The sequence below is a fragment of the Triturus cristatus genome, chromosome 7, assembly GCF_964204655.1.
Source record: "Triturus cristatus chromosome 7, aTriCri1.1, whole genome shotgun sequence".
In the NCBI taxonomy this organism is placed as follows: Eukaryota; Metazoa; Chordata; class Amphibia; order Caudata; family Salamandridae; genus Triturus; species Triturus cristatus.
The window spans coordinates 771019668-771034319 of NC_140590.1; the positions used below are offsets into that span (position 1 = coordinate 771019668).

Below are 14652 nucleotides of genomic sequence, written 5' to 3' on the forward strand. Positions count from 1 at the left end.
CGGGGTGACAAATGCAAAAAGAACAATTGATGGACAGAATGCAGAGCAATGTCATACATTCACCCCAGTACAGAGATCTAGGCCTAAATCCATAGTTTTTTTGCTATACATTGCGTATTTACTCTACTTTGAATAAATAATACAATATTTTTCGAATATTGTTTTTGAAATACAAGTCTAATCTTTCCATAGGGAATGCTTTCAGCTCCCACCACCTTACGGGCCTCTTTCTCATTGCTCCTCAAAAGTGTATGCAGCAGATCTGTTGGTATCTTGACACACTTAAGTGTATTCAGCTGACATTCTGATATACCATTGGTGGACAGTAACCTTGAGCTTGTTAGCAGATGGCACTAAGGGATGGCAGTATGAACCAGTCATGTGCTTTGTTGAAAGTTAAACAGAGCAACTGTAATGAAAATTAGCACATGTAGCACACCATATATAATCAAAAAACAAAAACCCGACAACCATTTTTTTTACTTGCACAGAAGGGGGGGGCATATTGTATAAATGAGAAAGATTAATGCCTTCAAGGCGCTATCACGGTTCTCATACCTACATTCACTGAGGTTTGGGGGAATACAAGGGCGTATGATGGAAGCTGCTGTCTGAGGTAAGCAGAACTTTCACTGTGTTTCCAGGCCCATCACCGGTGTCTGTGATCTGCTTCTTGAACTGTTATGCAGATGATCAGTTCCACCTAACGTGCCACTTGATTTCTGCGTTTGTAACACTCCAACTACAAGCTGCTCTCTTAATTTTTATGCGCTTTAGATGCTCTTGACTGCCATACTGGGGCGGTTCATCTTCACCGTCTGGTTTTGCTTTAAGATTTGCACGTCGACCAGGCTGCTGTTGCTTTGAATGCGAGATCAAAAGAGGATGATTTCCGGTAGAAAACAAATGCCCTTGTATGAAGAAAAGAGTGGGGCCTGTGTAAACATCGCAGTGACCGCTCCCAACGAGTTATTTCTGCAGAGGATTACCTCCCCCAGTGAGAGATAGCCTAGGATTGGGTGCTAAGTAACAACCAGGGCACACGAGCGCCTGCACCATGTTGCCACAACAGCAAAACACTCTGTGCAGGAATCCGGTTCTTTCGTGATTTTTTAGGTCTCGCCTTGCTATCGCGTAAGCGATCGCAAAGCGAGACTATTGTAAGGGAGTTTTAAAAGTGCTCCCAAAAAGCGGATTGCATGGCTAGCACGCGCACAATCACGCGCATTGTGCCGCCATGCAATCCGTTTGGCATCGCACTACAAAGGGTCCGCTCCCCCGCCTGAAATGCGCTGCCCCGCCCCCAAGCGCGCGCGCGCCACGCTCCGTCGGGCTTGTTTTTCTTGTTCTGCCATTGTTGCAAGGGAGAGGTCAGCCCAAAGCTGCCGGTAAGATTACATGGAGATGGGATACTTGTATGATATTCTTAGAATGCTCTACGTTCAGGGATACTCACTCATCGAATTTAGAACCCTTCACACTCAATCTATTCAGAGCATACGGTTTACCATATTAAGAGTTTCTAATCCAGAACTCCATACTCTCATGGTCCTTCACCCCCAATTAGCAATTTACATGGTAAATCGTTAGGTGACAAAGCCTGTGTTGCACTATGACCTTATCCAAGAGGTACTTAGCCACCTATCTACCTACTTCTGTCGATGGCATTCGTCCCTTTCACTCCTTACTTGTTCTCCTTACTCTTTGCACAGCGGCCCGCTACACTACAAGTACGTCTCTGCTGGATTTCATCTCAGAACTCTGCCTTCCCTGACGCGTCTCTGCCCTTGGCTTCACCCAGCCCTGAATACTTGAAACCACCGCGAGCCAGGCGCCAGCTTCAAGCCGCTACAAGCATCTGCAAGGATGACTTGTGGACTATGCAGGCCCCCCCCCACTAGTAGAGAAGGCCCCTGTGATGGTGTCAGCCCGCAAAGGAAAGCCTGTCTGTCATGGCGCCAGCCTGCGTAGGGTGAGCAGGTTTTCAGAAGCAATACCGGCACTGGCCAGAAATAAAAGGCTAAAGCCATCAGCCTTTTGGGAGGGGCTGGGTGGGGGTTATCTCCTTGTTTTGAGTTGGGAACATGCACTCCCTATCTCTTTACTATGAGACACCCTCCGTTCCTATTTACCCTCAGCCTCTCCCTTTCGTTAAAAAGAGTTTCTCTATTACGCCAGTGTCTGGTGGAACGGTGATAGGCAAATCCTCATGAAAAACAAAACATTTCTGAGAAAAAAAGAACCTTTGGGCAAAAACTTAAAAAAAAAAAAAAATTATAACAACACTGATCATCCGGAATGTTTATTTTCACAAGGCTAGCACGAATATAAATTACAATGTTGTGTTCACAACTGTTTGCTGGAAGCAGACCAGCACCGCCACAGTGATAGCAGGCAGGCAGCACACTTCCCCCACTTCCCAAAGAAAAACATCTCTGCTGTAAACTTCTCTTCCTACGTTTGATCCTCCCCCGCCTCATTCCATTATGCCCCTATCTCCCCACACATCGTAAAACGCTTTCTCTACCATCCTCCTCTCCCCTCTGCCTCTCCTCTCTCCCGTGACCCCATGTATTGCAACTTATTTCACAGTGTTTACATCTTCAGTACACCAAGCTGTTGGGCCTCAGTCACCACAAGGGCATACTGTTAACCCCTGCAGGGGACTTAATTAAAGCCAGTGTATACCACGGCGCGCATGGGCAAATTTACATAAAACCAGAAACAGTACAGTAAATCTACACTACAATAAATAAGTCGACCACTTTCCACCTAACCTCATATTTTACATCTTTTTTTTGTGTATTTGGGGTGTACTACACAAAAATGTTGGGTATTGCTCACACCAGGGGCGTAATGTTATTGACTGCAGGGTACTTAAATTACGCTGGTGTCGGGCTGGATGGTCATCGGCAAATTCTTATCAAAACAAAAAAGATTGCAGGAAAATGAAGAACCTTTGCGCACAAGCTTAATAAAAATAAATTATAAAAACACAGATCATCCGGAACGTTTATTTCTACAAGGCACAAGTTTAAATCATAATTAATTACTTCGGATATCAACTTCTCTCCCCTAAACATCGTAGGTACGTTTGTTTAGCCACATTTTTAAAAACATGTAGTCCCTGTCTTTACGATCTGAGCCACCCTCTGTTCATATTTATTCTCAACCTCTCCCTTTCTTTAACAAGCATTTGCAATGCATTAGGTCTCGTATTTACGCGAGTTTGAGCTATTGACATTGCAAATAACAATGCCTATTGGCATTGTCATTTACAATACCAATAGCTTTAACTCGTGTAACTGCGAGACCTATTGCATTGCAAATGCTTGTTTTTGTTGCCTTGAAAAAGGCTGTTTGATGGTTCATCTTTGCACATGCCGCCTTGCAGCGCCAGCTCGTTTGCTTTTCTTTGCGGTATCTATGTTGTGTCACCCACATCGACACAAGACAGCCATTATAGATGAGCAGTGCCAAGCGGTTAGTCATCTCAAGTTAAGCAGGTAGTTTCGTTTATAAAAAATAAAAAAAACTTTCTTTTTTCCACAAAGAAAAGCAAAAAACTTGTGTTTTTCTGTCTGGAAACAATACAGTCGTAGAGGAGACAGTGTTATGAATTCGAATAATTAATCACCACTGCATTGCATTGCGGTGGACCAGTAGCAAATGGTTGACCGAGCTGCAGCATGTTTTGGGAAATCAAAAGAAAAGCAAGACTTTTAGCTTTTGCAGTTTATTAGTGACTGAGCACCTAGATATTATCAAACTGGATGCATGAAAGACCACTTGTAACTGGTCAACTGGAATTTTCACAAAGTTAAAAAAAGGATGGTACTGTCAAAGAAAACTTCTTTTTCTGTTGTGATCCAATATATTTGACATTAATAGGCTAAAGAAACAAAAAGGATCCCTTGTTTACTAGTGCTAGTTATACTGTAGCGCTTATTGAAACTGTCAGCCGCAGTAAGTTTGGCTGGGTTTGTGCACATGGCAGGCTGTAGTTGTGCGCGTAGTGGAGAATTTAGTACGGAACACATTTCAAATTGGCTCGAAATGATCTCCGGGCTGCTGTGTGAATGGAGCGCGACTGGGGGAATTCTTGCGGTCTCTTTGTCGTTCCGTGAAGCAGACTGTGCTACCGCTCTCTTCTTGTTGCCGACAAAGGGTAGCGTTCCAGTATGCTTTCTCTCCAGTGTGCGCCTCAGCTGCACGGCACTTCCTGTTTATTCAGCCCTCCGTTTACCGCCCGCCTGCCCCCGTTTCGCAGGAGCAGCAGCCCCAGCCTGTGTCTCTGGAGGAAGAAGCTGAAGCACCACAGCGAGAACCAGCCCCCAGGCTACCATATAGCAGCACGCCGTGTGTAGCCGGACACGTCTATCCTCGTGCCCTCCTCTCTTTCCGAGGCACGCGCTGTCCTGGCTGAAGAGCTCCCCGCAGCGGGGTCACGGGCAGAGCAGGACCTGATCTATGTACACTATCTTTTTTAGTCCTATTGCTGTGTTTCATTTCAAAGCATGACTGTGGGCTTCAGGTCTTTCTCAAGTTTCAGCGAGTTAGTTTCATGAAGTTTATCTGTTACAGCAAGTCATTTTTTACCTACTTTGGGTTTGGGGAGACCGGCTCTCCTGTCAGTGCATTGTTTCCCACAGATGAGGCACAAGTGAAAAGGACTGCTCATCCCTCATTTCCCTCGCTTGATAGCTTCTTGCACCGAAATCACGCCTTGCTTAAACAAGCATTGGCAATGCAATAGGACTCGCATTTATGCGAGACCTATTGCATTGGAAACGGAAGTGCGGGTGGGAAAGAAGACACGAATGGGAGTGCTGGGGGGTGGGCTGGGCCTGAGAACTCACGGACTGCGAGAGGAGAGGGGCAGGGGAAGAAAATAGTGCTGGAAGTAAAGGGGCCAGTAGCCATGGAAGGATACAAATGGCCACATGGCCGTCATGAGGAGGGACTAACAAAGGGCGTATCTCTCCCCAGATAAGATTAATAGGTATTTTAGAATCAATACATCTGAATGCCCGAGATGCCGTTTCCTAGGTGCTGACTTATTACACATGCTATGGACTTGCCGCTTGTTATTGCCCTACTGGCGCATAGTATTAGACACGCTTACGAATTGCACTAAGGTTGCAGTGCCTGCCACATGGGAGGTTTGTATCCTGGGGTTTTATACGCGCACCAAAGCAAACAAAGTAAGTTCCAGATTCCATGACCAAGGCCTCATAACGGCTAAACGGTTGAAAACTAAGAGGTGGAAGTGCAGAGACCCGCCCTAAGCATCACACTGGGTGAGGTCCCTGGAGGTCTGAGCACAGGCAGAGAGCACCTCCCTACATAGGGAAGAAACGGCAGGGTTGCGGAAATATCCCAGAGTGTGTACCTGGGATGACATGCTCAAAGCCCTTACGCGCTCTGATACTGCACTGCAGGCGGCACCCATGTAACGCACGGGAGACGGGATGGCATTTCTACTAAAGTGACCGATTTGCTAAAGTCTGTACCGTAAATACACGCACTAGTCACTGACAATTTGATTTAGTTCAGGCACATAGAGAAGTTCAGCGAGACTGCACCTTCAGCACAGGGTAAAGTTCAGGGAAGCTGCGCCTTCAGCAGTGCAGAGCCCCTTCTCGGAAGTTCATCTCCATCATTATTAATGTCCAATAAGAACATGTCTGTAACTTGTATTCGCATGGCAATGTTTCCCCTTATGTTTCAGCAATGTGAGAGAAAAGTTCCATAAAGATAAAAAGTTTTATTTTGAGTACACTTGTGTGTCCCAAATTTTGGACTAGGAATTCAGTATTGTTATACTTTCAACAGCTTATGTGCCTCAAATGTGCTTTCAATCGCTTCAAGTGATTGAGAGTTCTGTATATATCAGAAATATAATACTAAACACCATCTTAATACCATTTCATAAGAAAAAAAATGAAATTCCTTTTTATAGAATTACTAAAGGGACTAAAAACTAAATTGACAAAAAAAGTTCTATTTAAAAAAAAAAAAGTTGAAAGAAAATTGGGACAAGGGGCACAGAGGTAAACGGATAAAAGCTACTTGTCCAAGGAGGCAGGGAACCTGTCATGGAACATAAGGAGCAAGATGAAAGGAGCAACGCCAACCTAGTCATAAAAAACATGCGGAAGGGTACTAACAAATAAAAGAAAGTGTGATTGAAGGGAGTATGATGGCTGCTAGAAAAAGAAATAGTAGCAGGCTGCTGACAGACAGACCTAAAAAAACGATTTTTCCAAAAAGGGCTTTCACCAGTTTGGATTAGTCAGCTTGGTGAAAGAGGCCTTTGCAAATCTCAACCAATCTACTCCTGGTTCCACCCACTGTTCGTTCTTGGGGAATGCGCCCAGAATTTGGAATACTCGTCCACAGGATCTATGTAACACGCAATCATTCCTAAACTTCAGAAAAAATCTCAACCTACTTCTCCTCAACAAATACCTTAACACTACCTTCTAAAACAATCAATGTCTCTGGATACACTTTCCACTCAACCTTCAAAGAGCCTGAACATCTCTACCTCTGCTAATAACTGTTCATCTACTCCTGCCTCGCACCAACCTACCATCGCTACCTTTGAATTCTTTTCATCCACCTACTACATCATCTGTTGTATATTGTTAACCCAATATTTTTACCCTGTACTTTTTCCCTTTGTATTCCTTGTATATGTGTATTGTGCATGCTCTGCAAAGCACTTTGATACATTCGTCTCAAGTTCGCATTACATAAAACTCGAAAAATAATAAAAATAAATAAAATCATTAAATAAAATACCAATTGGGTAGGAACACCTGCAACACACTACCGGATCAGTATCGATTGGAATCCCATTTAAAACTTGGCAAACACCAAATTGGAGTGTTTCAACTATTTAAATGCTTAGTACATCTGGACATTGATTTCAGGTTTAGTTGTTTTCTCACTGACTGCGTATCCAGATTTTGATATGTGATGAGAAACATTTTCCTTTTGTAGCCAGCATTATCAGTGGCTATGGTAGGAGATTCTTGACACCCTGAAACAACCAACACCCTTAAGCAACTAAGCGCTAAGCCAAAAATTGCATCTTCTTTTCTCCTTAAGATATATGTAATTTATAACTGTTTTTCTGCTTGAATCCCCAACTCCCTTGTTCAGCTGTTATCTTGTCTGGCAAGGTGTGCGACTTTCAAACATCCTATTTTTTTTAACCAGCAAATTTCATTTCCGTGCAGTATAGAATTTTTTCTCATATATTGTCTCCAGCATAGAGTACATTTTGCACTCTCAGGATAAAAGCAGACTTTCAGATCATTCTAGATCGATTAAGACAGCCAAACCATTTGAACTTTTCTGTAGTGCTATAATTGAAAGGTTCGTGGCATACATTCTTTTCATGAGCTTATACTTTGATTTTAGGAGGGTTAGGGTTCAGATGAAAAAAGTCTTGGCCTACATTGTTTTTGCAGTCCTTGCAGCTGCAGGTAAAATAGCTTTTGCCAAACTCTTCAGTAAGGCTCCCATTAACATGCATTGCAGAGTGGCCACAAGTTGACAATTCTCTCTATGCCAGACATTGTTCAAAGACACAAATGGGTGAGATGTTACTGCGGGGCTTGCACAGCTCAACCTTTGTGCAGTTCTTTCATTGTTACTTCTTAAATGTGGATACTGTTTTGTCTGCCTCCACGGCCAAGTGGCGGGAAGGAGCTTGTTTACAACAGTAATATAAAGTGATGGCAAGGGCACTTGCACATAGGTATTGTCCTACCTTAAGGGTCCTCATGCTCACCCCTGGGCATTCTCACCCATCCTCAGTCTACCTGCTGGGGAGTGACCTCTCAGTCAACTGTTAATGCCCACTGTAAATCAGACCACTGTGGAATAACACAGTACTACTTTGTATTTGCCTCTAACTACTGGTGAAAATTAAAGCTAGAAGCTGAGATGAGCCTCATCACTGACACAACCCATGTTAGTATGCCTTATTTACGTAACACTGTTCTAATGTTAAGGTGCATAACATATCAATGGTATCTATTGTAAAGTAAGGGTGAAATGACTGAAGAAGGACATTTTGTCACAGACCTTCATTTTCCTCCATTAGTCACTCTTATCAAAGAATTTTTATGATGTTTGTTTTTCTACATGTTTCTATAAATGAGAACAAAGATCATTACTGGAAGTGAAACCAATATGTATAAGGAGATATTAGGCACAGATTTAATGTAACCGTAACAATTAAAATCATACAAAAAATAAATGTCGAACTAGAAACATGCATTTATTCAGAGGGGCAAGTAAGTTTTATTTTTAGATCGTTTTTTGGACATAATCTGAACTACTTTAGAAAATGCATTCAAGTTTGCCATTGTTACATTCAATTATGTGTGAGTCTCTTGTTTGTTAGATTTATTCTTCTTAATGAAACTTTTGAAGGTCCTATTAGAATAGCAGTATCCGGCAAGGGTGAAAGAATTCCAGAGTAGTAATCGGATGTAGAGCAGGGCCCTGGGATCTCCTTTGACTCACTGCTCCACTCACTGCTAAACAGAACCATCACAGCTTTGCAACCTCTCATTTAGAGTGCCATGAACTTGCGCCCATGAGAACTACCCGGCATGTTAAATCATTGAAGAGCGTTATGAAGAGTTAATATTAAGGGGGGGAGGGCATTCAATGCATACCCAACCTTTACTCTTCAAGAAGAGATTAGAATCAACTAGTGATATTAGGGTCCAGTAAACCTTAAGACCTGACACTACAGTACACTGTGGCTAGGGCTTGTGCTGTATCCATCCCACGTTATGTCTAGCAACCTTCTACACACCTTCAGACTCTCTTGTGAAAGCAATAAGTGTGTGCATTATGAAACAACAAAAGAAGAACCAGAGTTTTTTTTTTTACCGATATTGCAATTTGGTAAATAAAATGTACTTATGCTTACATTTTCCAAAATGCATTGTCTTAGGAATCGCTTTCCTACAATAGCGATTCTCAAAAAGTGATTTGCTCACTTTCGCAAAACGCAAATGGCACCCAGACTCACCCTGATCACATGACAATCAGGAAATATATTGTAGCACTGCCATTCAGAAGCACACACAGGAGCTTGCAGTAAGGACCTGTTTGGACACAAACCTAGAGCTTTAACGTGCAACAATAAGTCAGGAATGGCAGGCAGAGGACTCTGCTAGAAAGCAGGAGTTCTCAGATGATGAAATTGTTATACTAGTGAAGGAGTCTGTAGCAAATAATGATCAACATTTTGGCATGGCTTCCCAAACCATCGCAGAAGCCTAAAAAAAATTAATATGGACTAGTATTCAGGAGGAAATTAATGCTGTGGGGTAACAACCCTCTGTGTTGCGTAAATCTGTAAATTTTGGTAGGATCTTAGCTCAAGAACGAAGCCAAAGCTGGCAAGTAGGTGGAAGGAAGCTACTAGCATTGGAGGGGGACTGTCTACGCAGCCACTAACTACAGCAATGAATGAGGCAATTAAAAGCACTCTGACTAATTAGGCAATATCTTGCCTTATAAATATTGACATGTCTGAACCTCATCAAAAAAACACAAGTTAGTGTAATTATTTGTTTTAAATAGTACAACACTACTTTAAAGATCTTTATTATAACTGTCATGTCATTGTGTGTAAACATATTACATTTGACTGTCAATGCATTTACAGTTCTTAAGTTCAAAAAATGCATTATGGGATTTGTAGTCCAATAGAAGTCATGCAGCTTTCATAGTGAAATGGAATGTACCAACGTCAATTGTATGAAGAAAATTGTATTGAAGAGAATTACTTTTCCAATTAAAATAATAATCTTTAGTAGCATAATGCTGGCAAAAATGTCAGTCTCTAAGGGAATCATATATTTAATGTGCTTTCACTTATACAAATGTTATTATGTCCAATACAAAAGGTAATGTAATATATATCACAATTTATGTACAGATATAGAAGAATACATTACAGAGGGCCATGATTATCACAGTGTAGATGATGTAGAGAATCAGTAATATACCAACAATGATTACACCTACACTGTCTGAAACAACAGTACCTCCAGGAACACCACCCCTTTAGGAGTCAAGGTGAACAAGATGATGAAGCATAATACTACTAGAGTGTGTGAGGGTTATTAAACAAAAAGGAATTGCTTTCATTTTAGCAATTAAACCAGCAATACATCTGTAATAGAGAATAGTGCCCGAAGTAGGTGGGATACTTTTTTGAGTTTTACTATGATTACTAGCCATGACAGTTTAAAACTATGAAGTTATTACATGGTTCTATTGTTGAGGGGGGACACCAACATAACAAAATACATCGACATATTGTCTTTAAAATGCAAAATGTGGCTAAAAGTATAGAAACATTGGCAACTGCTTTAGGGATTCTCAGTTGGAGAAACATACATATTTAGCAAGAAATTACACACTGCAGCAAAGATGTTGCAAATAGTTTGTCATTTTACATCATGTGTAGCGTTTTTGCAAACAATGCAAACACTTTCTAGTGGTTAGGCTATCTCTGCTCTAGAAAGTGAGGAAGCTTTAAGCCAGGGTAGTATGTCTATGTTGGAAGTCATAATTTGTAGCACACACTGAGTCAGGCTGCTGATTTAGAAGTAGATATGTTACACACTAATATAGAGGCCCACTCACAGCAAAGACAGGGTCCATTGAAAATGTTTTGTGAACTCCAAAAGTGATATTTATTCTGTTAAATTAGTGAGCATTTTAAAATGTTAAGACAAAAAGGTTACACAATTCCATTCGACTGTGTCTTCACATTTCTTGTGAAATAAACGTGGCAATTAAAATTACTTTCCTGCATTTCAACTGACTAATTTAACATTGCATGTATTTCTTTTAATAGACTTGCCTTAAAAAGTTGTTGGTTATGTATCTAAGTCTCTCCCTTACATCTGCTGCTCTGGTGCCATCATGGGATGGGTTTGGGGGTTGAAGGTGTTCCTCTTCATCAAAGCTGTCATGGTTTGGCTGCATAGGAAGTTCCTTCCTTATTGTTATATTGTGTAACTTAACACATACTGCCACTATCTAGCATGCCATTGGAGAGGAATATAATGGAGTGCTATCCCAAAAATCCGTCTCATAACAGCTTTTGTTCGCCTGCGCACAATATTCTACTGGCGTGCTTTCCTTTTAGTAACCCTGACGTATGGGGTCATTATACAAGTGCGTAGTACATAAGCACTGTCTCATAACACAAATAGAATTTACAGACAAAAATATACATTATGTATAAATAAATGAAAGTTAATGTAGATTAGTATAAATACCAAAAAGAAAGTCATCCCTAAACTCACCTCTTGCAAGCCGATTGTATTTGGCACAGTGCCAGAAGAAAATAGGAATCATGATTGGAACTAGGAACTGTAGTCATAAGAGCAGTTATTACTGAACCAGCATTGCAAACTGTATGTTTTAAGGAGTGCTGTGTCTTTTTTCTATTCCTATATACAAAAATCTGTAGCGCTTGGAGGGCAAATTAATGTAAGTGTGCCATCAGCACAGACTATATCCTGTGGAAAATATAGCAAACTAAAAAAATCCAATGTAGTTTGCTGCAACTTTTGTTGAGTACTTGGAAACAAAATATATCTGTGATTATTTAGCAGATTTGCTTCCAAAAAATTGTGAAAAAAGAGGGAATGGGAGCTGATGTATATAACTTTTCTCATGTGTATGAGTTTCCTTGCAGGTTGAGGAGCTGGAGAGGAAGTGCAAGTCTCAACATGATCGGCTTTTTGAGCTGAAGCAGGAACTGACCAACACTAATGCTGAACTGAAGCTGAGAGCAGTGCAGGCAGAAGGTGAGACCTTGATGACAAGACTTCATGCAAGCATAAGGAACCCTTAGATCAGATGCAGTCTCAGGTGAGATACTTTAAGCATCAGAAACCTTAGGTAAGATGCAGTTCCATATGTTGTTCTATGAATTTAGGGAAACTTTACAGTCAGATGGCATGCAGACAGCTTACCAAAGCCTAAAATAGTATGCGTTCCCAAGTAAATTGCTTTGAGTCTACCAGAGCCCTAGAAGGCTTACAGTCTAGGGTGATGTCTACTGATTCTTTCCATAGCATAAAGCATCAGGTGACACACTGTGAGCCTAGGGAAACCTTATTTAGAATAAAGTCTTAGATGACATGATGTGGATGTATGGAAGCCTTACAAAAGAAGCCATTTATGATGTGTGTGAGCTTACTGTCTGAGTTGCCATGATGTGAATTTGTTGCAGTTTTAATAATCTGTAGTTTCTGATTATGTTCTCTGAACATAGTTAAACAATGGGGTGTGTGGTCTCAGGTGGCATGCTGAGAATTTAAGGAAGGCTATGTGCTCCCTGGGCTCTGGAGAGGCAGGAAATGTAATGTACTGAATCCTGTTTGAAGGCAGCGGGTCCAGTGAGAATATCAGGTGATCTCTTTGAGACGTGCATAAGATGAGGCATTGTGGAATGTATAATGCAGGTGTTTTTTTGTGAGCTGTGTGACTGAAATGATGTGCAAGGTATAATGGTGGAGGATTGTAAGAGGTAAGAGTCAGGTAAACTAGTGTGTGAGGAAGGTGACATTGGTGAGGTGTAATGGAGATGAGATATTGGAGAGATGTCATGGGGGGAGTGTAAGGAATGGGTCAGTGTGCATACCTGGGGTAGCTGTAAGGATGTGTATATAGAAGCACATTTGGTCTTCAAAACAAGAGCATAGCAGCATGCCGGGTGCAGACCCTCTTTGTGTTATGTAGTTACCAAGCCTTTCAGAATAACTAGGCAGGCTGGGAGGGGGTAAAAACGCGGCTTTTGATAGTGAAGACTGAGCAGAGAAGTTGGAGCTCTACCTTGCAAAATCCCATGGATGTGGACTTTTAAAGCATGTTTTGGTTTTGTGACAGAATATATAAGGAGATGAGATTTCACTGTGGAATATCGCATATATATTCAGATTGTCAGGTCAAACTGGGAACTAGCTACTAAACAGGGTTTATTATGATTATAGGTAGCTTTTTCACAAATCATAAAATTGAGGACAGAAAGTATTCATTGACTCTGTGGGGAAGGTAACAATCATTATGTGAGAATCGGGTACCTGAACTGTTCTGATCTACGTGGTATGACTTATGTGCCCAACTTCACAAAATGTATTGAAGATTGAACATTCAGGAACTTTACAAACATATCACTTACAGATTAAATTGCATGTCACAAAATATATTGGATGATGACATCTCCACAAATGTATATTGCAGTGCCATTGTGGGTTTTGCTACAACTTCGATATAATGCCAATTTGAAAGATTTGGATATCCAGGAAAAGTCTAGTGCCTCTCCAGTTGACCCAAACAGCAGAAGTAGGAGCCCAAGAGAATTGCATATTAATAATAAAGCCAGGCACCAGTTTCTAAAATATCTGTCCCTTGGAACAGTATCCCCAACAACTATTATGTACATCATCCTCCCTCTCACCACCCCTCCAGCAGAGACTTTAAGAACCTGAATACAAATCAAACCTTCCAGTTTACAGCTTGTTTGGTATATGGAAGTTTTTTCAAAGCATTTTGACATATACCTATGTTTCTGCAGAGGGGGAATGATGTATGGGTGTTATTCTCCCCTTTGGCCATAGATAGCATCTCCTGTTACTTTAAGCGCCTTCGTATGTTGAGGCATAAAGATGTGTTTCTCTTCAAGGTACGTATTGATTCTACCACTGGTTTGTCCTATGACCTGCCCTGTTTTTTCTGATGGATACATCTACCTGCAGATTGCTCGCCTTTTGATTCCTCACCTTTTGACTATCCCCATGCGCCAGCTTAGACCTGAACTTTTCAATAGTTCTCTCACGTTGACAGGGGGCGTTGGTAAATACATGGCTCCGCACACAGCACCGCATGATGTCACTGGAGCCATAAGAGGCCCCAGTCAACATGCTGACCTCAGTTCCCTTTTTTCTGCGTCCTCAACGCATACTGTTTGTGCGAACTCTCCATTGGGAATTGTTTTTGGTTTCATGGGGGAGCGCAGGGAATGGGTCAGTGTACATACCAGGGATGGCTGTAAAGATAAGCATATAGCAGCACATTTGTTCTTCCAAACAGGAGTCTAGCAGCATGCCAGGTGTAGAACCTCTTTGTGTTATGTAGTTACAAAGCCTTTCTGAATAACAGGGCAGGCTGACAGGGGCTTAAAAAATGCATCTTCAATAGGGCGATGATTCCATCTGGTGCAGCTGCGGACTCCATGGGTCCCTTTGCTTCTTCTCTGGAAGTATTTACGATGCCTTACCAGCAGGCACCTTTTATGCCCTCAATGCCAATGGCCCATGGTTTCTGGCTGAATCCGGCAGACATTCCTGGAAAAGACTCCATCTCCTTTGATCCTTTGACCTGTAGAGGTATTGCCGGTGCACAAGTGACTCCTCTAGCTACTTTCGTACCAACATCAGAAGTTTCAGCTTCAGTGCCTCTTCTTGCATATCTGACGTCATTGCCGACATTGCACATAGGTCGAGAAGAGAGGTCCAACGGCTCATAAAAGAAGGGCAATTTTTCTTTGGCGAGAAAGAACCCCAAGAAGAGAAAGAGGGTGAAATAGTGCCG

General features: G+C 41.7%; 1 protein-coding gene across 1 annotated transcript in view; it reads left to right on the top strand.

The window, feature by feature from the left end:
* Window positions 1-14652, top strand: part of LRRC45 (leucine rich repeat containing 45) — a 416324-nt gene that overhangs the window by 187394 nt on the left and 214278 nt on the right. The window contains exon 12 of the mRNA XM_085617558.1: window positions 11753-11864. Within this exon, the coding sequence (XP_085473684.1) occupies window positions 11753-11864 (112 nt within the window). The remainder of the gene's footprint in view (window positions 1-11752; window positions 11865-14652) is intronic.